This window comes from Mytilus trossulus, chromosome 6, assembly GCF_036588685.1.
Source record: "Mytilus trossulus isolate FHL-02 chromosome 6, PNRI_Mtr1.1.1.hap1, whole genome shotgun sequence".
Lineage (NCBI taxonomy): Eukaryota > Metazoa > Mollusca > Bivalvia > Mytilida > Mytilidae > Mytilus > Mytilus trossulus.
In genome coordinates this window covers 50,939,978-50,967,134 of record NC_086378.1, presented here as the reverse complement: position 1 = coordinate 50,967,134, position 27,157 = coordinate 50,939,978, and the positions used below count along the sequence as shown (strand labels likewise).

Genomic DNA, 27,157 nt, shown 5'->3' with positions numbered 1-27,157 from the left:
CCAGTACAATCTCTAGTAAATGTTTGATTTTTAATATAAAAGAGTTTATAAATAAAATGCTTCTCGGTAGATTGAAAATGGAAAATGGTTCATTATACCGTTTCCATTCCCTCACAAAGCCTGTACAAAATCAAAGGAAGAAAAACACTATGGATAGCAATCCACAACACATAAAAATAGACCCGGCCACGTCCACTTGTAATTTTTGTCTATCTGATGAGTTTTAAGCCTTTTTCAACTGATTTTTATAGTTCGTTCTTATGTTGTACTGTTATACCACTGTCCCAGGTTAGGGGGATGGTTGGGATCCCGGTAACATGTTTAAACCTGCCACATTATGTATGTGCCTGTCCTAAGGCAGGAGGCTGTAATTCAGTGGTTGTCGTTTGTTTATGTGTTACATATTTGTTTTTCGTTCATTTTTTTTTTACTTAAATAAGGTCGTTAGTTTTCTCGTTTGAATGTTTTACATTGTCTTATCGGGGTCTTTTTTTGCTGACTATGCGGTATGGGCTTCGCTCATTGTTGTAGGCCGTACGGTGACATATAGTTGTTAATGTTTGTGTCATTTTGGTCTTTTGTGGATAGTTGTGTCATTGGCAATCACACCACATCTTCTTTTTTATAAGTTCAACATGCTGGCTTCAATACAATAGACGTGTTTATACAGCATGTCAATGTCTTAACTCATAAAAAGGCGCTTCAAAGAATACTGCATTTCATGATTAGTTGATATTAAACTATAATAAAATAAATTGGAACGATAAAGAAAACATTCAAAGATCCTACTGGATTTATACAAAAACAATTACTATCTGCCAAAATATGACGTCTCCCAATATCATTGCCTAAAACCTTTTCCCGTGATAACTTTTGATTATCAATAGCATTACAACAACAAAAAATCAACCACCGAAAACAACACGTTAAAAATTTCATGCGTCTTACAAAAAGAACGGCCAAGTTTTCCCAAGTTATATGACAACCAAGCTTACCACAAGCAATCTGAAAAATTACAACAAAGACTAGCAATTCGATGATTTATTTGTTTATTCTAGGACTCTACGTGCTATATTAAAAAGTCAGTTCGTCATATATTTCACACTTCCACTTTTATTTCCCATAGCAGTTGCCAACAAACGACCAGTGTGATCCTGTAACCTTACAATAACACCCATTTGTAACCTGTTGGCCGTGATCTATACAGTTACCATATCTCCCTGGGCATTCTACAACACAAAACAAACAATTAGTATGGTGATCAATACAGATACCGTATCTCCCTGGGCATTCTACAACACAGAACAAATAATTAGTTTGGTGATCAATACAGTTACCATTATCTCCCTGGGCATTCTATAACACAAAACAAACAATTAGTATGGTGATCAATACAGTTATCATATCTCCCTGGGCATTCTACATCACAGAACAAACAATTATTATTGTCAAAAATGGGCAAATAGAAAATTATTTAATGTTACAATGCATTAAACATTACAAACAAATAAAAAACTATATTGCATATAGAAACGACTGATACCATTTTTATAACAGGTGGGTTGATATATCTGTTTAACGCCCAGTGGTAAATAAAATGCATGCTCATTGAGATATGATTATTAACCATGCGTGGTAAAGACCAACTTTTAGCGAACTACTTAATTAGGTAACATTCCACAGGAAAAATGTAACCCTACCAAAACAAATAATTCTGACTCAAAGTCAACCAGTCTTATCAGTGCTTTTTTATACTCTATGTCGCTCGCTGTGCGGAGCGTACATTGTGGGTAGATAATTATAATTTTCAGTCAAATGTTTGACTCGATCTGTATATAGAAATTAACCACTTTCCTTTTTTAAATGCAATATTCGTTTAATATTCTTTTGTTTTCCGTTTTAAATACTCTGAGTTTAGTCAAGATTTTTTTTCCAACTAAACAGCCATTTTTAATATTGCCTACTTAACCTTTTTTCTCGGCACCAATATTTAGATATGAGCCTCAACAGTATCCGAAGGAATATTTTGATTAAACTAAATGTATCAAAGTCATATGAAACTTGAAATTAATCATTACTAGGTACGAGTACAACACTTCAAAATGAGGTAAAGGAAAGAGGATATACCTGGGGCACGGTGGAAAGAAAAGCAAACAACCGAGAAGAGTGGCGGAAACTTGTCCTTGCCATATGTGCCTTTAGGCAGAGCAAGGACTAAGTAAGTAACAACACTACATAAGAAAATCAATGTTTTGTATTGCAATGAATATGTCATACTTCACCGGTCTTTTTTACAGTATATACCTGTATATAACGATGACAATCCGTCGGAAGGGGACGATAAATGACTGACCCGTGCTTAGAGAGCACGTTAAAGACACCCTTGTAGGTTGTAAATTTCAAAAATGTTTACAGGAAACTTACTGCTACTGATATTTAAAACCTTCCCCATCATTATTTAAAGCATATTTTTAATATAAACATCCCTTTGGTAGAATTAATGATTAAATATAAATGCGCTGATGGAGAGTTAGTTGATTCTCAAATTGAGGGGTGTAATGTGTACGAATCGTCTGCATAAGGTAACGGAAAATTGCGAAAATTTGACCTAGATGGTCAAACGAATATTCTTTTCTATATATTCTTGTTAACAAGTTAAAATTTTCGAACAAAAAAAAAGGAACAAAACAAATATTTTTTTTCAAAATGTAAACAAAGCGATATACGAAGGTATTGATAGGGTTTATGAAAAGAAAATAATGGGCAAAACACATTTAACAAGGATGGAGAAAAATGGGGAATAAAAAAGTAAAGAATAGGTTATGGTGTGCGAAAATGTAAAGAATAACTTAAAAATTGAATGAAAAAAAGAATAGTGTCCAGAATACAGCTACATGTATCAAGAAATTACAGAACAATGGTTAGAAATAGAGGGAAAAATGTAAGAAATCAGAAAAGAAGGACGCCATACATTTTATCTACGCCCTCAAATACAATGAGTTAAACATACGTGTTTTCACTACCGGCGTCCTCCATCCTTGTACGAAACCATTGGAATAAACGGAGCATTTCTTTGTCCAGCAACCTTGTTTCCATTCTTGATTCGGGAAATAACAAACTCCCTTTACACTGCAACCTGGACAACCTTTTACTTGTAAAAATATTATTATTAATATATTAGCAAAGATTAGAATATCTAAATTATTCAATAATGTTTTTGTAAAAGAAGTAGGATCATTATTTACATTATTTTTTACAAGGTATTTAGAAAATAATTTTTTATTTTACATTCATTTTAAATCACGACACAATTTGCATATTTTGTAAAAATTATTGATTTTCATTGGTTTTTTTTCAAATTTTAAGTATATTCTATACTTGAAATGTATGTGCGCACCCAAGAAACAACTTTATATTTGGTGAGATTATTTCAATATTTATAATAAAGCTTCTCTTAAATTATTTTGATGTGTCTTGGCTGCGCAGAATGTTTCCACAATGGATATAAGATGGAAAACTGCATAAATTCTGTAATTTAATAAGGCAGCGTGCACATCAGCTGGATTGTACTTATATTCAGGATAATTCTAATTATAATAATTACTTATGCCAGGTATTCCAGACTGAACAATCACTACAACGACCAGTAAAACCAAACCGTGTGCCAACATCTTTATCTACAATACACAGGCATGGTTATTTACACAGTTCTATGATTTTTATAAAGATCTTCCACGTGGAAATCTAGGACCAAATGTAACGTTAATCATACTAATTTATTGTCTTGTTATTTTCCCATAGAAGATAAATAGTCTAATAGTAATATACATATATATATAAAGTATGAATTATTTATAAGCATTGTTTTGTTTGCCATTTTTATCTGAATTCCCATCGTGATGTTCTATATTGAGAGTACAAGATGCTATGTCTGCATTGATAAGTTTAGATAAGAAAAAGAGGGTAGAAAGATACTAAGGAATGTTCAAACTCATGAATAATATATTTGTTCCATAAAAATATCGTTAATTAGACACAAAACTAGCAATAGAAGCTTAAGGTTCAAGAAGAGATATAATTTTTAGTTACAGAAATTTAACCTTGATTAAATCCTTGAAAAATCATTCAATATCACACCAAAATACATTCATACATTTGCAATTTAGATAAAAGTCTCATGCTTGTTACAAATGAACAAAGACACTACATCAAAATTAAAAGAGCGGATCGGAGCAAATTCCATATAACACCTATTTCTCTTTCTAAAAGTCAACATTAAATTGTACATTTTTTTTTGTACTTTAATTTGTAACTATTATAATAATTTTTTTTCAGAACACTTGGTCATTATATTAGTGAACAAAAAAGATTTTGTTTTGAACGCGTTGGAACCGGCTATAACTTCAGATTTCGAGACTTTCTTAAATGATATATTATTCCATTCGAAAAAAAACTGTTCTAAATTAACTCGACTATAGATCTTTTTTTGTTAATAGTTACTACAGTAATATTATTATAGAAAACGTGTATCTTTACATACCTGGTACAAATTGAAGTCGAAAAATTAATGTGAATGCAGCTATCAGGCTTTATATGCAACGACAAATTAAACAGCTGTTGCCTTTCCCTATCGAAACATTTTTTTCATATCTATAAAACGCCTGCAAAAAGGTCTTTAAAAAAATTACCAACTCGTTAGACTTTTTTTTACCTTACAGCGTTTATGTTTGAATGTCATAACCATGTGGCAATGTTCTGGAGTTATTATCAGTTTATTTTCAACATAACATTAAGGTCATCTTGATTTTAAAATGCTTGAAAATCGTTCAATATAAAACAACAATACATGCAAACATTTACATACAGCTAAAAGTCGCATGCTTGATTCATGTTCAATGTTATTGTTGTAAGATCAGCCATTATGTGTTTCTTTTGATTTACTTTCTCAACAACTTTTTTTTTTTTTTTTTTATAGATTCCTGATTTTTTCAAATTGACTCGTACTAACATTATTTATGATTTAGTTTGATCGTGTTGTAAAATCTTTAGTTTAATATTTTTGTCTTTGTGATTTTCATATTACTGTTTATTCTATTTTTTTGTGATATGCATTTGACGTGGTTCTGTACTTATAAATCCCGTCATTGTGTTATGGTAAATTTTTGTATATCGTGTGTCTTTCCTTTTTGCTTATGTGCCTTTATTTATTTTTGTGTTTGTTGAAAAAAAATTAAGATTAAAACACAATGTTGACTGCTGTACTCCTATTTTTTACATTATTTTGTCTGTTTGTTTTATTCACACATTGATGTGAATAAAATGAAATTGTATGCGACTGTCATACCAATGAGAGGTTACGCTAGCTATAAAACCAGATTTTATCTTTTATCATCCACATAAAAAAATGCCTGTACCAAGCCAGGAATGTGTCAGTTGTATTCATTTGTTTGATCTGTTCGAGCTCTTGATTTTTGTCATTTGATTAGGGACTTTCCGATTGAAATGTTCCTCGGGGCTCGGTATTTTTGTTATTTTACTTTTTAGCTCACCTGGCCCGAAGGGCCAATTGAGCTTTTCTCATCACTTGGCGTCCGTCGTCCGTCGTCGTCGTCCGTCGTCGTTAACTTTTACAAAAATCTTCTCCTCTGAAACTACTGGGCCAAATCAAACCAAACTTGGCCACAATCATTATTAGGGTATCTAGTTTAAAAAATGTGTGGCGTGACCCGGTCAACCAACCAAGATGGCCGCCACGGCTAAAAATGGAACATAGGGGTAAAATGCAGTTTTTGGCTTATAACTAAAAAACCAAAGCATTTAGAGCAAATCTGACATGGGGTAAAAATGTTTATCAGGTCACGATCTATCTGCCCTGAAATTTTCAGATGAATCGGTCAATCGGTTGTTGGGTTGCTGCCCCTGAATTGGTAATTTTGAAGAAATTTTGCTGTTTTTGGTTATTATCTTGAATATTATTATAGTTAGAGATAAACTGTAAACAGCAATAATGTTCAGCAAAGTAAGATCTACAAATAAGTCAAACATGACCAAAATGGTCAGTTGACCCGTTTAGTAGTTAATGCCCTTTATAGTCAATTTTTAACCATTTTTCGTTAATTAAAGTAATCTTTTACAAAAATCTTCTCCTCTGAAACTACTTCGCCAAATTAATCCAAACTTGGCCACAATCATCTTTGGGGCATCTAGTTTAAAAAATGTGTGGCGTGACCTGGTCAACCAACCAAGATGGCCGCCACCGCTAAAAATAGAACATAGGGGTAAAATGCAGTTTTTGGCTTATAACTCAAAAACCAAAGCATTTTGAGGAAATCTGACATGGGATTCAAATGTTTATCAGGTCAAGAACTATCTGCCCTGAAATTTTCAGATGAATCGGTCAATCGGTTGTTGGGTTGCTGCCCCTGAATTGGTAATTTTGAGGAAATTTTGCTGTTTTTGGTTATTATCTTGAATATTATTATAGATAGAGATAAATGGTAAACAGCAATAATGTTCAGCAAAGTACGATCTACAAATAAGTCAACATGACCAAAATGGTCAGTTGACCCCTTTAGGAGTTATTGCCCTTTATAGTCAATCTTTAACCATTTTTCATAAATTCTAAGTAATCTTTTACAAAATCTCCACTGAAACTACTAGGCCACAATCATCTTTGGGGTATCTTGTTTGAAAAATGTGTCCGATGACCTGGCCATTCAACCAAGATGGCCGCCACGGCTAAAAATAGAACATAGGGGTAAAATGCAGTTTTTTGCTTATAACTATGAAACCAAAGCATCTAGAGCAAATCTGACAAGAAGTTAAATTGTTAATCAAGTCAATATCTATCTGCCCTGAATTTTTCAGATGAATTGGACAACTGGTTGTTGGGTTGCTGCCCTCCAGTTGGTAATTTTTAAAGAAATTTTGCCGTTTTTGGTTATCTTGAATACTATTATAGATAGCGATAAACTGTAAACAGCAATAATGTTCAGCAAAGTAAGATCTACAAATAAGTCAAATGACCTAAATGGTCAATTGACCCCTTAAGGAGTTATTGCCCTTTATAATCAATTTTTAACAATTTTCATTAATTTGGTAAATTTATGTAAATTTTTACCAAATATAGTTCTCAGTTACTAATGGGCAAAGTTCATGATAGATATAATTATAAGAAGCAAAATCGTTCAGTAAAGTAAGAACTTCAAACACATCACCATCACCAAAATACAATTTTGTCATGAATCCATTTGTGTCCTTTGTTTAATATGCACATAGACCAAGGTGAGCGACACAGGCTCTTTAGAGCCTCTAGTTTATGTATACTGTTGATTATCGGTTTGGTCGTGTTTTTTTTTGCCATGGGATTATTATAATTGTTAGTTTTTTACCTTTGTGTTTCATAAATCCTGTGGTTTCTTTTACCTCTCTTTTATTAAACCACATTTGTATGTTTTGAAAATATATGTTTGTAAGGTACGAAGCAAGAATTCTGTCAGAATCAAAAAAAAGATGTGCATAATGAACTAGGTTTCTATGGAGTCCTTTATAATGCATGTTAATGAGTTACGGATTTATAGAAAGTTGTAAAATTTTGACGTTTGCATCGATTATAAAGAATTCGATCATTCATTTGTGCAGATTAGATTCTTTTATAAGCGCATATTTTATGTTTTATTCTATAGTTGCTCCTACTTGCATTTTGAACAGGAGGAGCAAATTCATGTACCTGTACCATACATAGAAGGCATATTGGTAAAATCTGGATATAAACAGTGTTCACTTAAGGTCAAGTTTCAGTAAATGGGCTATGTCACAGATTTCAGTAAAATTTGGCATACAACTCTGGCTCGACACACTTCAACTGAAAATCGAAAAAAATATTGCATTTATCCCAATTATAATTTGAAATATTACTGATTGAATTCTTACAAAATGGGTGAACATTTGTATAGAAAGCACATAAAATCGGCAAAAACCCTTCTTAAATTTGTCTTAAAATCGCTTGTTGTTGATACATAAATTTCCGTTATAATGATGCAAAATAAAGATAGGGTCACCGACTTTGTTTTCACGGTATACATTATTTAAAGTTGCATTCTTTGTGAAAAAATCCAACAAAACGTCGAAATAATCGTAACGTTATCGCGTTGCAGGCCGTAAAACGTTGATTTTTGACGTTTTTCACTACCAACAAGGAAACAAATCGATTTATAGCCAAAAAACGAACTCGGTGACCCTATGATTATTTTATATCATAAAAACAGAAATTTATGTTTCAACAATATATAGTTTTTTAAGAAAAATCTATGGAGTAGAATTAAAGATTTAGCGATTTTAAGACAAATTTTAGAAGGTTTTTCGCCGATTTTATGTGCTTTCTATACAAATATTCACCCATATTCTAAGAAATCAATCTGCAATTTTTCAGATAATAAAAGAGATAAATGTATTATTTTTTCGATTTTCAGTTGTAGTTCAACGAGCCAAGGTTGTATGCAAATTTTTAGCAAAATCTGCGACATAGCCCATTTACTGTTCCTTGGCCTTAATATGTGTAAGGTAAGTTTTGTTCGTATTGTTCGCAAACTCAGTTGTAACACGATGATAGCTTTCTATTGAACCATAAAGTCGTGTAAAACCAGAGTCACCACGGATTATCATTATGATGGCATTTCTATTGTCAAAACACAGAACGAGCAAATTAACCATGCGACAGATGACCGGACAATAGAGGCAAAAGAACTCCGGGTAAATCTACATAACTCGCCATATACCATATCATTACGCGGACAGGAAATGGACACATCATAGATAACAGGATAATAACAGGATTATCTTTTTTATTTTCGCCAGATGCGCGGTTTGTCTTCAAAAGACTCATCCATGACGCTTGAATCCCCAAAAAGTTAAAAAGGCAAAATAAATTACGAAGATGAAGAGCATTGAGGACCAAAAATTCTTAATGTTTTGCCAAATACAGCTAAGGTAATCTATTGCTGAGGTAGAGAAGCATTACTATTTCAAAACATCTAAAGTTTTGTAAACAGTTAATTTATAAATATGACCATATCAATGAAAGTTCATGTCAGCACAAAAGTTCATAAGTAGAATATCTTTGCAAAGGTGGAGATTATTCTTTTCTATATCATACTTTTAATTTCCAAAAGCACCGTACTTTACTTCAATTGCAGGTTGACAAGTACTAGTAAGCATAAACTTACAAATGTCGTGATTAAGTAATAAAAGGCCCTTTGTGACTGTTATGATAGTTTCTTCTGTATCTGTGTGAATCTCAAGTAACAGTAACAAAGTTAAGGTAAATACGAATTTAAATTGTCAACTTCAAGACTTTCGTCTAACAGTCTAAATTTTGTTGTTGTCGATATCATTTCCTTTTGAAGAAAGTTATAATTAGTGTTTTTGAGACATTCACTTTTCATTTCCACTCCACACCATATTGTTCAAATCTAATGAAGAGAACTTTCCAGTTTTTTGTCGTCTCTGCAAACATACAATGTAACAGTGGCATCAGTATACAAGACTATAAATAGTTGAATAGCTTACTTAAGTTTTACACTTCAGCTATCAAGTTTAATCTTTGACCACAGAAAAAAGGAGGTTAAACAATAAACGTATTTAATAATACACTTTTGGTATGTAGTTATATTTTGCCTCCAAATGAACTTAGATCTATTCCGTATCACCTTTTTGACGTCAAGCAACAATCACTTTTTAATTGTGACGTCAAATGTTTTGAATTATAACGTCAAAGTTTTCGGGAATCTATTTGATTTACGTAATGGCGTACTCATTTGCATACAAGTGTAAATATGTCTATTCGAAAGCGCATGTGCTGCAACTTATTTGGAACGGCTAGGAGTGTACAAAAAATGTTTCAAGTGAATATTTGCAAAAAAACGACGGGTATCCATTTTTTTTGTCTTTCTATCATATTAAAGATGTTTATTCTTATGCTGTTTGGAGATCGTAGAAAGTTTCCCCGTGCTTGATAAGTATATTCTTCTCTTATCTATTCTTTAAGTTATGATATATTTGTTCTTGAAATTACTTCCCATGTATGTGTCACACCATTTCACTTAATTTGAAGCAATTGTGTGTATTCAATTTTAAAATGATGCACATCAACTATTCATGGCCCTCGTTTCTATCCATGTTAAATTTTTCCCTTTCATTTGATTTTAATATAGAGTTTTCAATTAAAATGCTTCTCGGTAGATTGAAATGGAAAATGTTTCAATAGTACGTTTCCATTCCCCTACAAAGCCTGTTTATAATTAAAGAAGCAAAAGACTATAGCAAACCACGGACACAAAAAAAATCATAATACATTCATATCATGCAAAGGTCAACGTTGTTAATTATTGTGTAATTTTGGTCTCTTGTGGAGAGTTGCCTCATTGACAATCATACCACATCTTATTTGTTTTATATTCAACATGATAAACGTGTTTACACAACATTTCAAGCTCTTAACTACCCTAATCTCGAAATAGGGGTTCATTAAATAATGCATTATTTGAGCGTTCTTGTTTTTGAGGTAAATGAAGACAAGCGTTTCGAACGCCTCAAAATAAGATAATTAAATATCATTATACTGACTGGACACTGATGCGAATGAAATGTTATCCTACGAGGTTTATTATCAGCTGAGAAATCAATGCCTCGCACCTGACAGAATTTGTAACAAAGTAACAAACATTTCAGTTAACTATTCCGGTGATAGCTTTTTGATCTTTTTTAAAAAGAAAATAAGGAAGGATTCAACTCCCTGGTGCAAATTTCATCTAAGATGTTTTTGGCTAATATGTTTAAATACCCATTGTCATGAAGCTCCTCAACAATTAAAATGAATTATTCATCTTAGGCTTTTAGTCATTTAGTTCAAACATATTTTGGTTTGGAAGGTAAATCGCGAAAGACGATCTGGGGAGTATTGTATTACACACTTACTTAAGATTGAACAAAAAATATTCAATATTTAAGATTTTACTGTATCGTTTAGAGATCTAGTAGGTAATGCCATAGAAAAAAGTAAAATCACAAAAAATGAACTCCGCGGAAAATTCAGAATGGAAAGTCCCTTATCAAACAGCAAAATACAAATCTCAATCACATAAAATCAATGAATATTAATTGTCATATTCGTGACTTGGTTCAAGCATTTTCTTATGTAGAAAATGGGAGATTAAACCTGGTCATATATCTAGCTAAACTTCTTACTTGTGTGACAGTCTCGTCAAATTCCATTATATTGACAACGATGTGTGTACAAAACAAAGAGACATAACAGGTAAAAATGTCCCAAAAGGGGTACAAGTATTTAACAAATTGAAAGAAAAGAATACAAAAGGTGCAATATTTTGGTCAGCAATGCTCTTCAACTTCGTGCTTTATTTGGCCATTTTTTTTTAAAACTTTTTGGATTCGAGCGTCACTGATGAGTCTTTTGTAGACGAAACGCGCGTCTGACGTATATACTAAAAGGGTGACGAAAGATACCAAAAGGACAGTCATACTCGTAAATCTAAAACAAACTGACAACGCCATGGCTAAAAATGAAATACTAAATTTAGTCCTGGTATTTATGATGAGTTTATTTACACAATGACGTGATCTAAAAATACATAATATATTTTGTTTGCGCTTAAATTTTTAGGACATTGGCGATTTTTGAATAGGACATTTGATCTTTATCGACAAAGTATTCAAGTGATCATGGTTTAATGCTTGAAAAGTCATTAATATATAAAACAAAACATGCATACATTTACATCAAGCTAAAAGTCTTAACCTTTCACCTTCATGCTTGGTTTGTTTTTAAAGGACAACACTTCGAAAGGACGGATTTGATAAAAATCCACGAAACAACCAGAACTCTTTCTAAAAGTCAACATGAACATTAATTTATAACTAAAAATGTGAAAATATTTGGAAACTACCATTCTGAATTCGTCCAAATTATTAGAAAACACAACGTGTGTTATTGTTATTGGTTTTGTTAGTATTAGTAAAATTATTATTATAGAAAACGTGTATCTTTACATACCTGGTAAAATTGAAGTCGCAACAGTGATGTGTATGTAGTTATCAGGCTTTTATATACAATGACAAACTACACAGGTGTTGACTATTTTTCAAATATATTTGGATATCAATACCAGCTTCCTAATAAGATTAACGGTACCAATTTTCTTGCACCAGATGCGCATTTCGACAATACATGTCTCTTCAGTGATGCTCGTTGCCAAAATATTTGAAATCCAAAGCTTATATAAAAGATGAAGAGCTATAATCCAAAAGGTCCAAAAAGTATAGCCAAATAACTGTATAATATTTTGATTTATTTTCTGTATTTTCTAAAATATTATACTGTCTTTTGATGGGGTAAATGTGTGGTTTTATTGACTTTTGAAAAAAATGATATTCACTGAGGTCAACAGCCTTGTTTTTTATCCCACATTCCGAGAGAGACGTATGTAATGGGAAATATTTACCAAAACCAATTGTACCTCAAACGCTTTTTGTCAAAATTATACACGTTAAAGCACGCGACGTTTATACGTGCCATGAATACACTTTTTGCGCAGGTCAGTATAATATTTATTCAACATGCCATTCAAATAGAAAAAAACTACTAAAGTTTTAGCAATATGGAATCAAACATGTAATAATTCAACGATTGAATAATCAGCCATTCTGTGTTTCTTTTGGTATACCTTCTAAACAGATTTGTTTACTTTCATATACATGTTATTGATCTATATTTACACGATTAATTAATTTAGTTTGATCGTCTTCTATCATTATTTTTCAAGCTGTGTTATGTATAATTTTGTTTGTCGTTTTACTTTTTTGTTCCTTCTTTACTTTTTTTTTATTATATATATTGCATTGTCAGAGGGTTTTCAACTTGCGAGTTTGATAATCCCATTAGAGTCTTCCGCCTCTCTTTTTTTAGCCACACTTGCACAGTTATACACAATGAAAATATATGTTTTTACGGTATAAAGCAAAGACTTTAATTATTCACAAACTAGATCTTTTCGAGGGACGGCACTTTTCAAATACTTAGCACAGATATTCCCGGCGTACCTTGCGTGTCCAATTTGCAATTTTATCTGACTCGAGAGAATACATTTCGTATCACACGCGATGCAGTGTTATAATCTATAGAACATAATATTAAATACTGATGAACAATATTACATTATACTAGAACACACCCGTGATATCGCGGGTCTGTGACTGAATTAAAAAATATAACTATGCGTAAGCCTTATCTAACTATTGGAATTGTCATTTGATAAAGTCATGCCGATTATAAGATGCACAGTTTTATCTGCTTTCAATATCTTTCTGTTTGAACCCGTCGATCTGGAACTTATCAATTATTGGTATTATTAATTTTATTTGGGAAACAAAAGTCCCTGGAAAGGAGTATTTTTTAAAAGCATTGTCCTTGAATTCTTTGATTCGCTGTTTTACGTCATTCCGGTTAACAAATTGAAAACTGTACATGCTGTACCTATACGCCTTATTCTCAAGTCCAGATTTTTATTATTCGTATTGTCATCTCAGAAAGTCATACTGATTAAAATACTACAATCGGAAACAATGTGACAATGATTGAATTTAGTAGTGTCAACCCTGTGATTACGACCCATGTATATAGCAAAATCCCAAATACAGCGTTTGGTGGTGCGCCTGTCAGATGCGGAACGTACAGATAAGGTAATACAATGTAGGTAACCAATCGGAACAACTCGGCCTTTCTGGTTGCACGAAGAAATAGCTATTGTACTGCGTAGCGAGAATGACCGAGTAGTTACGATTGTGTAGGTAACAGGTGAATATACTATGGGTATCGGTATCGGATTCGACCCGGAACTTCTTAATTATTGGCCATATTAATTATGTGGAAAACAAAAGGGTTTGGAGTGGTGTAATTTTTAATCAACAGCATTGAACTATATTAGTCATATATAAAGTTGAAATTTTTGATTCATCGTTTTTACGTGATGACGGCTGACAAATTGGACCTCGTAATTTTAGTATTATATAATTCATATGCATTAATACAACATGGTAACACAACCTGTAAATAACTAGAATATTAAATTAATTATATCGCTGAAATAACAAGTAGTGCAAATATTCATCTGCATAGTAAAGGTCCTTTAATATTCAGTCAATGTACCTTAATAATGAGTAAGTACATTATGGAAACGTTTCACAATGATAGTATCACGGGTGTCATTCGGTATATCTAAAAAAAATGATCGTGAAATAATACCTGACCGAACAAGTGCTACGATTGGATCGTGGAAGCTCTAGTAAAAGATCGCGAATGAAATCTTGTTAAGAATACATTTACAATGGACAATAGCTTATCTTAATTAAACACTGTAAATAAAATCATTCGAAATTGGTTTGAACCGTACAAAAATCTATCTATATTTTTGGATCGCAGTAGGGCAAGCTTTTCTCAAACAGCTATAACGTCTTTTCACTTAGTCCATTTGATGCTTACCAACTGATATCGAGTAATAGGAAACATTTTATTTTTATTAATTGTCTTGTATTAAGCTTCCATCAAATTTCGGTTACGTCGATCTGTTAAACTGTTTCAACTAATTTTTTATTGTTCTTATGTTATAATGTTACATTACTGGTCCAGATTCGATTAGGGTAGAGAACTCAACGCACAGACAGAATAATGTAAACAGAATAACATAAACTACTGGCGTTGGTTGTGTAAGCATAACACAGAGATTTGTAATTGTGTTGGTGTTTGTCTGTTTATGTTGTTTTCTTAAAATTTGATTTGTTTTGTTTTGTTTTGATTTTTTTAATTTACTGAGTATTGAGCACAGATACATGTTTGAAACACAAACGACGCGATTGCTGTTCGAAATTATTCCACCATGATTAACTGCAGTTATTTATATGTATGAACATATAGGTATCGTCTATGGTCAAAAGAAAATGAAAGATAACATCTTTTAAACGTTCTTTTATATACCGATTAAATCGTTGACAGTCCCGTTTAAATGGTTAAACATCATTCATTTTTGGCGCCCTTTATAGCTTGCTTGTCCGTTTGAGCTAAGGCTCCGTGTTGGAGACTGTACTTTGACCTAAAATGGTTTACTTTTACAATGAGTAACTTGAATTGAGAGTTGTCTCATTGGCACTCATACCACATTCTATTTGAAAATGAGAAACATTGTTTTTTAAAATGGGAAAACAAACAATTCGTTTAAATTTTTAGTCTTTCAACAACTTGCACATAAATTGTAAAGAATATAAGTCTTAATTTTTCAAAGACATTTATTATTCTTAACATCTATATGACCATTGCATTCCGACCACATTACATGTACACCCTCCAGAACTCTTTTGACCTGGATCTATACATCTACCATATGTATCCGGACACTCTATAAGAGAAAAAATACAATTATAATATACACGTACAATGGGCAATTCGAATTTGATTTTATTTCAATATGCTTTTGATAGTCAATGATATATCTACGCATCAGACTAATATAGTTTATACTTTTGCTTTGCATTAAGCGTTACGTATCTATTATATTTATTCAATATTTTGTTGATTATTTGTATCGTCTTGTGTACAATATTAAAAGCTTGGTTCCCTCGAAGAATGTATTGACAGGTGGTTATATAATATAAGGCGTAATACCACCATTGATTGGCCCCTTTTAGTCTTAGTTGAACTTTTCAAAAAATTGTGGAGACTTTATCGTTGTTTGAAATAAAAAAAATAAAAAAATGTACTTGTCATGAGTTAAGTTTTATCCACTATATAAAAATTTCACATAACATTTCGTCGCATATATAAAAAATAACCATAACTGGAAATTAACCAATCAGATGTTCACCTCTTTTTAACCTGGGTACAAGCTTTAGTAAACATGTAACCAAATATTGCAAATAGAAACCTCAAATAGAATAATAAAGGTGCTTTGAAATACTCAAGATATATGTCTTTGACACAGAAATGTTTTACTGCATTGAAATGTATGATGAATTACCTATAACTGTCAAATTCAAGGGATTATTTTTTACGACCTATTTTCGTATACAACCAGATGTGACATACCATGGTTTGGTGGTATTTCACCTGATGCACTGACAAAAATAGAAATCTGTCAATGTCTTTAATGCTGAGATTTCTAAGTCTAAACATAATCAAAATGTAATCCCATATTTACCTTAGAAACAATAAAAATATTTTTGATAATTTCAAAATATGAAATGAACAGATTTGACATAACACCATTAAGGTAATAATAAAAAAAATCATCGGAATATATAAATTTTGTAAATCAAATATATGAATAAAAGTAATAGCAATATGTAAAACTTTTCATATTGGATTTTTTTTAAATGTATACGTACGGGTTTTTACAATCGGTGTTTTCCATCCTTGTATGTGACCGTTGGAATAAACAGAACATTTCTTCGTCCAACATCCCTGTTTCCACTCTTGGTTAGGGAAATAACATACCCCATCTACGCTGCACCCGGTACAACCATTTACTAGTGAACAAATAAGATTATATATATATATATATATATATATATATATCAATTATTGGCGTAAAAGTCAGCATTTCGTGCGTAAAAATGACCACCAAAGTAGGCACGGGGTTTAACTATGCATTTCCCTGCATACTTAAACTGTAGCGATATATTTCTCTATGAAAAACTTATTTGTTCATTGAATTACGGTATTATTTTTAAAGGCTTTTACGTTATCTTCCACATGCACCAAAAATTAGCTCAATTGCGTTTATTTTCGTGAAATGCCGACACTTCGAAATTTCAAAGCGTATATATGATGACCTATGCGCTTGCTTAAAACATATAACTTAAGAGTGCACGGTCTTTAATCATATATATCTCATTTAAACTGATATATATATTGCTTTTTATTTATGGAATAGATAAAGTGTAAAATACTTTAATTTTTGGTTAAATTATATAAAGACAACTTTCTTAGTTAAAAAGATATATTTAATAAACCGATATATACGCCTCGTTAAAAGGGTTTTTTTTTCTAGCAATGAATCTCACGTGATTAAATACGTCACATGTAATGTGAAGGACATTTGATATCATGTACAGTCTGTAGAAAATGAAAGTTATATATTTTGAGATTTACACTATATTACGAGTTTATCAAGGTATGAGAATTCCAAATAGGATTTTATTTGTATTATTTGTTTATTGTCAGTATAATAGATATAATAGATAGGTATTAAATGCATCTAGTTGTTATTTTTGGCTAGATGAGCTCTTGACCTACTTAACGTAATAAATAACAATAGCTTATTTAGCGTAGATTTATCACAGACCCTGGCGGATCTAGAAATTTTCATAAAGTAGGGGCCCGCTCTAGTCATTAGTTAGTGATTCCAAAGCGGCGGATTCAAAAGGGGTAAGATTTTTTGTTTTCCTATATAATCCCCCCTTTTTTGTCCTGGGTTAGGAACTCCTTTTTAAAATGGTTTGATCCGCCTGTGTTCCCTTTATAATAGTCAACCAATTTTTCAGAAATAGAACCCTGCGCCCCCTTTAATCTACCTCTGGGCTCTGGGTTATATCTCCAATTGAGGTCATTTTAGAGAAATCAGGTGTACAAACACCAAAGTAGGCACGGGGTTTAAGTATGCATTTCCCCTCTATACATGAACTGTAACGATATATTTTTATATATATATTGCTTTTTATTTATGAAATAGATAAAGTGTAAGATACCTTAATTTTTTGTTTAAATTAAGTACAACTTTCTTAGTTTAAAAATATATATTAAATAAACCGATATACGCCTCGTTAAAAGGTTTTTTTTATAGCAATGAATCTCACGTGATTAAATACGTTATTACAATGATTTTTATAATTGTTACAATAATGAAACAATAATGACACAAATCATAAACATGAATTTAACTATTTCTTAGATGTTAATCTACAACCAGATCAGAGCCATATACATAAAAAGGCACAATAATATATTTATTAGCTAGATGAGCTGTTGACCTACTTAATGTAATAAATAACAAAAGCTTATTTAGATTTAAATTTATCACAGACCCTGGCGGATCTAGAAATTTTCATAAAGTAGGGGCCCTCTCTAGTCATTCTTCAATGATTCCACAGTGGCGGATTCAAAAGCGGTAAGATTTTGTGTTCCCTATATAATCCCCCCTTTTTTGTCCTGGGTTAGGAACCCCTTTTTAAAATGGCTTGATCCGCCTGTGTTCCCTTTATATTCCACCAATTTTTCAGAAATAGAACCCTGCGCCCCCTAAAATCTACCTCTGGGTTCTGGGTTATATCTCAAATTGAGATCATATTAGAGAAATCAGGTGTACAAACACCAAAGTAGGCACGGGGTTTAAGTATGCATTTCCCTCTATACATAAAGCGTAACGATGTATTTTTATATATGTTTTGCTTTTTATTTATGAAATAGATAAAGTGTAAGATACCTTAATTTTTTGTTTAAATTAAGTAAAACCAACTTTCTTAGTTTAAAAAGATATATTTAATAAACCGATATACGCCTCGTTAAAAGGTTTTTTTTTATAGAAATGAATCTCACGTGATTAAATACGTTATTACAATGATTTTTATAATTGTTACAATAATGAAACAATAATGACACAAATCATAAACATGAATTTAACTATTTTTTAGATGTTAATCTACAACCAGATCAGAGCCATATACATAAAAAGGCACAACAATATATTTATTAGCTAGATGAGCTGTTGACCTACTTAATGTAATAAATAACAAAAGCTTATTTAGATTTAAATTTATTACAGACCCTGGTGGATCTAGAAATTTTCATAAAGTAGGGGCCTTCTCTAGTCATTCTTCAATGATTCCACAGTGGCGGATTCAAAAGCGGTAAGATTTTGTGTTCCCTATATAATCCCCCCTTTTTTGTCCTGGGTTAGGAACCCCTTTTTAAAATGGCTTGATCCGCCTGTGTTCCCTTTATATTCAACCAATTTTTCCGAAATAGAACCCTGCGCCCCCTTAAATCTACCTCTGGGCTCTGGTCTATATCTCAAAATGAGGTCATTTTAGAGAAATCAGGTGTACAAACACCAAAGTAGGCACGGGGTTTAAGTATGCATTTCCCCTCTATACATAAACTGTAACGATATATTTTTATATATATATTGCTTTTTATTTATGAAATAGATAAAGTGTAAGATACCTTAATTTTTTGTTTAAATTAAGTAAAACCAACTTTCTTAGTTTAAAAAGATATATTTAATAAACCGATATACGCCTCGTTAAAAGGTTGTTTTTTTTTTTATAGCAATGAATCTCACGTGATATATACGTTATTACAATGATTTTTATAATTGTTACAATAATGAAACAATAATGACACAAATCATAAACATGAATTTAACTTTTTCTTAGATGTTAATCTACAACCAGAGCAGAGCCATATACATAAAAAGGCAAAACAATATATTTATTAGCTAGATGAGCTGTTGACCTACTTAACGTAATAAATAACAATAGCTTATTTAGATTTAAATTTATCACAGACCCTGGCGGATCTAGAAATTTTCATAAAGTAGGGGCCCTCTCTAGTCATTCTTCAGTGATTCCACAGTGGCGGATTCAAAAGCGGTAAGATTGTGTGTTCCCTATATAATCCCCCCCCCCCCTTTTTGTCCTGGGTTAGGAACTCCTTTTTAAAATGGTTTGATCCGCCTGTGTTCCCTTTATATTCCACCAATTTTTCAGAAATAACACCCTGCTCCCCCTTAAATCCACCTCTAAGCTCTGGGTTATATCTCCAATTGAGGTCATATTAATGCAGTTTTCATCACTTATTTTTCAAGATTCATCATAACACAAGTTCTATATCTAATAATGTATATGGCTGAATCCGCCCCTGTAGAAATTATCTTTCTGAAACACAAAATGCATTTAACTTTTACACATCTAGTGTATGACAGACTTTAAAACTTTTCCAACTGAAGCCAGAAGCCAGAAATTTTTTTATTCTCATAGTGGTGTGAACATGATTGTTGTTCCCATAATACTTGTTTCCCCCCCCCCCCCCCCCCCCCCCCTGGAACAAGTCTTTGAATGGTAATAAGTTCGTTGGAACAAACATAACATATTTTATTTCCACCTTCTTAAGATATTTTCCTGGAACTAAAATGTTATGTGGTTTCATAATATCTGTTCTTTTAGAGAGAGTGTCATTTGATTTTTTACACTTGATCACACCTTAGTTGATATTCACCTCACATTTCATTTACCTGGACATGAAGTACATACAAAGAATATGAAGAGTGGGCAAGAAAAGGGGAACGTGAACCCTGGAACACATATTTTTTTTTAAATCTCCGGACTGACTTAAATTTAGTCCCTGTTTATTTTTTAATAGACTGTGAGAGAAATCAGGTGTACAAACAAGAAACACGAGGCCGGGATAAGGTACCGGTACTTCATGTATCTCTAACAAATGTAAAATTCAAAAAAAATATTAAAACACTAAAAAAAAATTTTAATAATGTTTTATTTAGTGTATAAAGTGCTTTTTCAAAACTAATATATTTTCTCGTTTCAGCTGAAAGTACCTCTCTAATAACTGTTTATGTGCTGCTTAAAAATATATTGCAGCACTTCACAGTTGCTTGAAAGGTTGAAAATGTCATCATGCAGAAATTAGAGCAGATTCCTCAGATTAAAATCATTGAAAATGGATAGATGCACTGGTCCTGGTGGTATACATCGATACAATTAATCTTAATTACATTTGGAATGAAAATTGTCTTCTTTTTTGGTTTCTTGCACGATAAAACCAATATTTAAAGTGAGTCACTGGTTAAAAGTAATGTTTATTCCATTCTTAAACCAATGCATGTATATCATCAACTTAGTCTGCTGTGCATTTCTAATGCAAAATAAGGCAAAATGTTTGGTCCGATTTGATTCTGTTATTACAAACTTTTTAAACAAATTACTTCCCTTTGTCAATCTGGGACTGGTTCCATATCGGACAATATTGGCTTTTGCCAATGCAAAGTATGATGGATTGAAAATTATGTATCGGCGGTTAAACTAATTTTCCATCACGAGTTGGTTGACCGTTATGGAATAACCGTTTCACAAATGATATCGGATATGTTCCTTACGTCGTAACTACAATCCCCTTCCATTTCATGAATGTGACCAACCGAATTAGACTATTTACCGGATTTGTAATCACATAAGCAACACAACGGGTGCCACATGTGGAGCAGGATCTGCTTACCCTTCCGGAGCACCTGAGATCACCCCTAGTTTTTGGTGGGGTTCATGTTGTTTATTCTTTAGTTTTCTATGTTGTGTCATGTGTACTATTGTTTTTCTGTTTGTCTTTTTCATTTTTAGCCATGGCGTTGTCAGTTTGTTTTATATTTATGAGTTTGACTGTCCCTTTGGTATCTTTCGTCCCTCTTGTTGTTTAGATAAATACTTACGACATCAGAAATTATCCGTAAAATTTACGAAGGGATGATTTCAACTTCACCATTTGGAACTCTTGGTTTAATAGCTTCCTTGTGAGCAATAACCCTCTATCAAGAAAATAGTGATAGGAAATGCAAGCACGGGAATATCGTATCAATTGGGAGATATATATCCCGTATGCAGGTGCTGCTGGAATGTTGCTACTTAGAAATGGAAAGTTCACAATTGGAAAGCTGAAATCATCTCTTTTGTCGTAAAGTTTTGTTTTCAACCGACCCTCATTGTCAATTTCTAGATGTAAGTCGAGATATGAAGCTTAACTGTATCTGTAGTATCCTTAATCTCCAATTCGATGGGATAGATGCGTTCCACATAGTCACCAAATTTTGAATTGTTTAGTGAAAGAACGTCGTCTATATAGCGGAAAGTAGTGTTAAAGGATATTGCTAACTTCTTATCTTTCTTCCTAAGAAGTTCCTGCATGAAGTCAGCCTCATAATAATAAAGAAACAAGTCGGCAAGTAGAGGGACACAGTTTGTTCCCATTGGGATGCCGACAGTCTGTTGAAAAACACGTCCTCCAAACGTTACAAATATGTTGTCAATCAAGAAATCAAGCTTCTTGATAATATCGGTTTCAGAGAATTTTTTGTTTGAATCAGAGTGATTCTTTACAAAGTATGATTTATCCCTCCCTAAGACAAGATACTTGTATCTACGTTGGCCATTCTTTTTTATGAAGCAAAGTAATACCAACTCTTTCAATTTGTCTTTTAGTTTGGAATGTGGAATACTTGTGTAAAGAGTAGAAAAGTCAAATGTTTTAATACTGTTACAAGATAAAGAGAGTTAGATTGTATGTACTCTAAAAGATCTTTGGAATTTTTAAGTATCCACATCTGATTCACGCCACCTCTAGAATAGGCAGTTTCACAATAACTTTGAAGCCCGTCTTTGATTGCTGATAAAATAGATGTTAATAATTTAGAAAGAGGTTTCGTGGAGCACTTGGAAGTTTTTAACAATAATTTCTGATGTCGTAAGTATTTATCTAAACAACAAATTAATGTAATTAAAAGATTTCAAAACCTAAGATTACGCACAGGTAAATTTGCTGTTCCTGCTAGCTCTCCATTGTTAATAAAAAAAAATGAATGTCCCTCATAATGGAGACAACTAAAAAAAAAGGTATCTAATTACAGGGTCGGGAATTGGCAAATGGACTATAATAATGCTTTTTTATCTGCTTATCATGTTCGTGGCTTTGATCTTGTTGTACGTGGTTTAACATGATGATGATGGAAGTGTTTAACGACATTGACTGGATATACATCCCGCGGGCAATTGGTGAGCTTTAGATATTTTCTGCAGTTGGTAATCACAAGGATTTGTATAGTAAGACTTACTATACAAATCCTTGGTAATTAGCAACAGGTTGAAGGCCGCTATTTTGTTGCGCAGCCATCTTGATTATGCTGAGTTATTTTTGGTTTGTTTACTCTTTTGATGTTTCTTTTGTACTTCACAACGGCTACTTTCAGGTCCAGGTTGGTTAGCTTGATAGCCCGCTAACAACGACGATGGCGTACTAGTCTACGAGTTTCTGACGTAGTAATAACGATGACAGGTAGCTTATTATCAGTACCAAAGTCGTGAGACAGTTAAATGAATGTCCATTATTCAACACCTCGGTTACAGCTCTCGAGCGTATGTCGTCATAACACTCCCCCATCAAAAATGAATTTTGAAGTGTATGCTGACGCGGGTTGGTTTCTGTCATCGAAAGAAGTAAGCCGTTAATACATCTGATAATAAAAATTCCTAATTTTTGAAGCAAGAATAAAACAAAAAATTTCATCGCACGAAATTAAAATAAAATATAGTGTACGAAAATCCATACAAATAAAATATTAAATAACGATATGTTTTGTTTCTATTAAATTAATGAAATGAAATGAATAGACAACTTTCGAGTTCGATGCATTTCCGTCAAAAACTCTGGTTTTAGTGAACGTCATTTGTGTGCTTAGGGGCGTCGTCACTTCCATTCCAATGTTGAGCGAGTGGTTGGAAAACTATACTTCTATATTGTACGAATTATTCGGCAAATTGAATTCTCAAAATTGACAATCAGCACTACTGTCATTAGGGAATTGTCATTAAGTACCTATATAACAAGCATTATTTCTAGTTTATCCTGCATAATGACGATCACTAAGACGCTTGATGAACGTTAATAGTGCAGGTATACAGGCGATCCCCTCTATCTGGTAAATGACGTCATAAAGGCGCGTATAATTGACGAGTTTTTTCCGGTGACGGATGAACTCGAAAGTGGTCTATTGAATTAAAATTTCCAAACTATATTATGTAGATTTCTCATATTTCTCGACTGTCTTCAATTATTACAAACAAAAAGAAAAATGTTTATTTAGCGGTTTTTTTCTAAAACAATATATCTTCATTGTTTTTTGATATTCCAAAAGACATCTTATTTTGTTTGTTTGCCAAGCTTACTTGTATGCGGTTAGTACCATCACTAATAACTCCTAACTATTAAAGACCAAATGACCTAATAAACAACAACAAATGGAAGTTTTTAACGACCTTGACTGGCTAGGCACAATAAACCTGATAATTGGTATTCAATATATATAATCCTAGGTCATGCCTGACATATTTCACAAAAACGGCCGATGAAAACTTCGATAACTCCTTAAATGTTAAAATGTTAAAATGATTTTATCAAAACAAAAATTATTAGATGAAGAGTTATATTATCTATCGAATGCATACCTTCACAACACACTAAAACATATATTTCATGTCCTGAGTGCACTCAGGACGTCCTGAGCGGTGTTTAGACGTACCGGTGTCGTTTGTTTAAGTGTTTCATTTTTTTACATTGTCATTTCGGTGCCTTTCTTACCTGACTATGCGTTATGGGCTTTGCTAATTGTTGAAGGCCGTACGGTAATCTAAAGTTGTTAATTTCAGTGTCATTTTGGTTTCTTGTGGAGAGTTGTCTCATTGCATGGCAATCATACCACATTTTCTTTTTTATGTTTGTAAAAGTTAACGCACGACAAATGATGAGAATTATTCACCTAGCCCTGGTGTCAGGTGAGCTAAAACATTTGCATTCAAGTATGACTACATATTTTGGAATCAAAACAAGGACACTATTGACTATTGAGCGCGGTTTTTATATAATTATCATTAAAAGTGTTTTGTGTATGTTCAGTGGAAAATATTACAGAGTAATGAAATGGAGTTTTGAAAACGATCTGTAAAATGTCGAAACATATACAAGAAAAACATACAATCTTCACGCTATACAATAATTTCTACGGATTTGGCTTGTACAATTTCTTTCGACAGGCTTGTAAAATTCTTCTTTACCAGTCAACCGAATTATAATATACAGTGTTAATTTCCATTGTTTAACGCAAGCGTACATTTTAGCTAAATAAATTAAATTGTAGTGACCTGGGGTCGTGTCATCGAAGGTGTCTTAGGACTAAGACATGTCCCAAGACCATCGTAGGAGAATTTTTTGCTCTTAGCCGTGTTATTGAAACGATCTTATTTTAAGAGATGTCCTAATGGTTGTCCCACCTTCAGAACTACTAATAAGGTCTTAAGGACATTTTCACTTTAATGATAACTTTATGATGTCTTAGCATATAAAATTAAAGAACCTTAGTGAGCACGCTCACATACCCCACGTCCCCACATTGTCACTGGAGAAATTGAATAAGTGTAAGAAAAAAAATTGTATAAAAAAAAATAATGAGTAATAATTTCCTGTCAATATGCACATCTACATAGTATGTCCTTATTATCTACAAAATTTCATGTAATACTGTTGTGTGGTTTCAGAGGAGTTGAGATGACAAACTGTTGCAGAAGTACATTGAAACAAATAAGTTCAAAGGGGCCTAACTCCTAGAAAAAAAATGAATTTTAATTTCCTGTCGATATGCACATCTACATAGTATGTACTTATTATCTACAAAGGTTTCATGAAATTCTGTTGTGTAGTTTCAGAGGAATTGCGATGACAAACTGTTGCAGTAGTACATTTAAGTAAATAAGTTCAAAGGGGCGTAACTCCTAGAAAAAAAAATGAATCGTAATTTCCTGACGATATGCACATCTAATAGTATGTCCTTATTATCTAAAAAGGTTTCATGAAATTCTGTAGTGTAGTTTTAGAGGAGTTGCGATGACAAACTGTTGCAGTAGTACATTGAAGCAAATAAGTTCAAAGGGGCGTAACTCCTAGAAAAAAAATTGAATCGTAATTTCCTGACGATATGCACTACATAATATGTCCTTTTCATCTAAAAAGGTTTCATGAAATTTTGTTGTGTGGTTTGAGAGGAGTTGCGATGACAAGAAACAGGACTGACGGACGGACTGACGGACGATATGACGGACGGACGGACGGACGGGTCAAAAACATTATACCCTCCGCAACTTCGTTGCGTGGGGTATAAAAATGAATCCTGCAATTAGCCAACTATTGTACAAATAACAGGTACATACAAATAAATGTTTGCTTTTTTGTACTTGTCCTGTTACCCCAATTCCACGTTGAGCAAGCAGTTGTATGAACATTTCCAAACCAGTTCATTTTGGGGTCCTCTTCGCGGTCCGTGTTTCAACGATGTCGATTTTGTGAAATTAGAGACAATGATTTTGATTTTATAACTAAAGTTTCAAGTGTTGGGAGTAATTTCATGATAAAAACAATATATGTACATTGTCGGAAAATATATATAAAATTTATTTGACTCGCTACGAAACAGGAGAAAAGCTAGAGCCTCGCTTTTCGTCCTGTTTCTAAAGCTCATACAAATAAATTCTATATTTTCCAACAACATAAAATTGAGAAAGGAAATCGGGAATGTGTCAAAGCGACAACAACCCGACCAGAGAGCAGACAACAGCCGATACAATACATATATTGTATAAATAGATTCTTTTGTATATTCTTGTTAAAATAAAATAAAAGTAAGAATAAAATAAAATAAATCATTAGGTAAAATTTGTACTTCTGTGTCTGTAAAATTCGGACGTCTCTTCTTCCACATTTTGTAGGGTTACGGTAGAGCAATACACACTATATAATTACATGTATGTCCTGAGTTTTTATACCAAAATAACACGAGATTTTCTTTTGATCTAAAACATCGAAACAGTTTGGCACTTTGAGTTCGTCTCATCTAATTATTTACAACTAAACATATATTTTTAACGTCCATGCATGTGTTTACAATTTATTGGTACCGTATATGTTTAAAATGTAGGATTTAAGTTTAAGCATAATACGCGTGCAAATGGAGCATATAGAAATCCTACTTTTTGGTATATTCTTGTTAGATTAATTACATTATTATACGGCGAGATAATTTCACGTAGGACTACTATCACGTTGGGTATGGTTGTCCTGCGAGAGAACGTTCTGTGCTGGTGATTTGGTCCTGTCAGGTGCTGGTGGGTCCTGATTCTGTGCTGGTGGGTTTGTTTACATTGTATCAGAACGGCAATAAAACGACTGTTTTGTTGCTTAATTTTTCTCTGATGCGTCATAAGTACCATG

General features: G+C 32.7%; 1 protein-coding gene and 2 long non-coding RNA genes across 3 annotated transcripts in view; 1 reads left to right on the top strand and 2 right to left on the bottom strand.

Annotated features, from left to right (window-relative positions):
* Nucleotides 1-1,032: 1,032 nt before the first annotated feature.
* Nucleotides 1,033-12,109, bottom strand: LOC134723519 (uncharacterized). The gene is made up of 4 exons (XM_063587108.1): nt 12,071-12,109; nt 3,605-3,677; nt 3,011-3,151; nt 1,033-1,229 (listed from the first exon to the last, which is right to left on the bottom strand). The coding sequence occupies exons 2-4, from the start codon at nt 3,669-3,671 to the stop codon at nt 1,114-1,116; spliced, it is 324 nt and encodes a 107-aa protein (XP_063443178.1). The 5' UTR covers nt 3,672-3,677; nt 12,071-12,109; the 3' UTR covers nt 1,033-1,113.
* Nucleotides 12,110-15,366: 3,257 nt separating this feature from the next.
* The window catches only part of LOC134721483 (uncharacterized), a 61,382-nt gene continuing 49,591 nt past the window's right edge, over nt 15,367-27,157 (bottom strand). The window contains exons 3-4 of the long non-coding RNA XR_010107862.1: nt 16,450-16,590; nt 15,367-15,464 (exon numbers count right to left, since the gene is read on the bottom strand). This is a non-coding gene — a long non-coding RNA (uncharacterized LOC134721483). The remainder of the gene's footprint in view (nt 15,465-16,449; nt 16,591-27,157) is intronic.
* LOC134721484 (uncharacterized) lies at nt 17,140-20,993 on the top strand. The gene is made up of 3 exons (XR_010107863.1): nt 17,140-17,237; nt 18,885-18,969; nt 20,666-20,993. It is a non-coding gene; the product is annotated as an uncharacterized LOC134721484 (long non-coding RNA).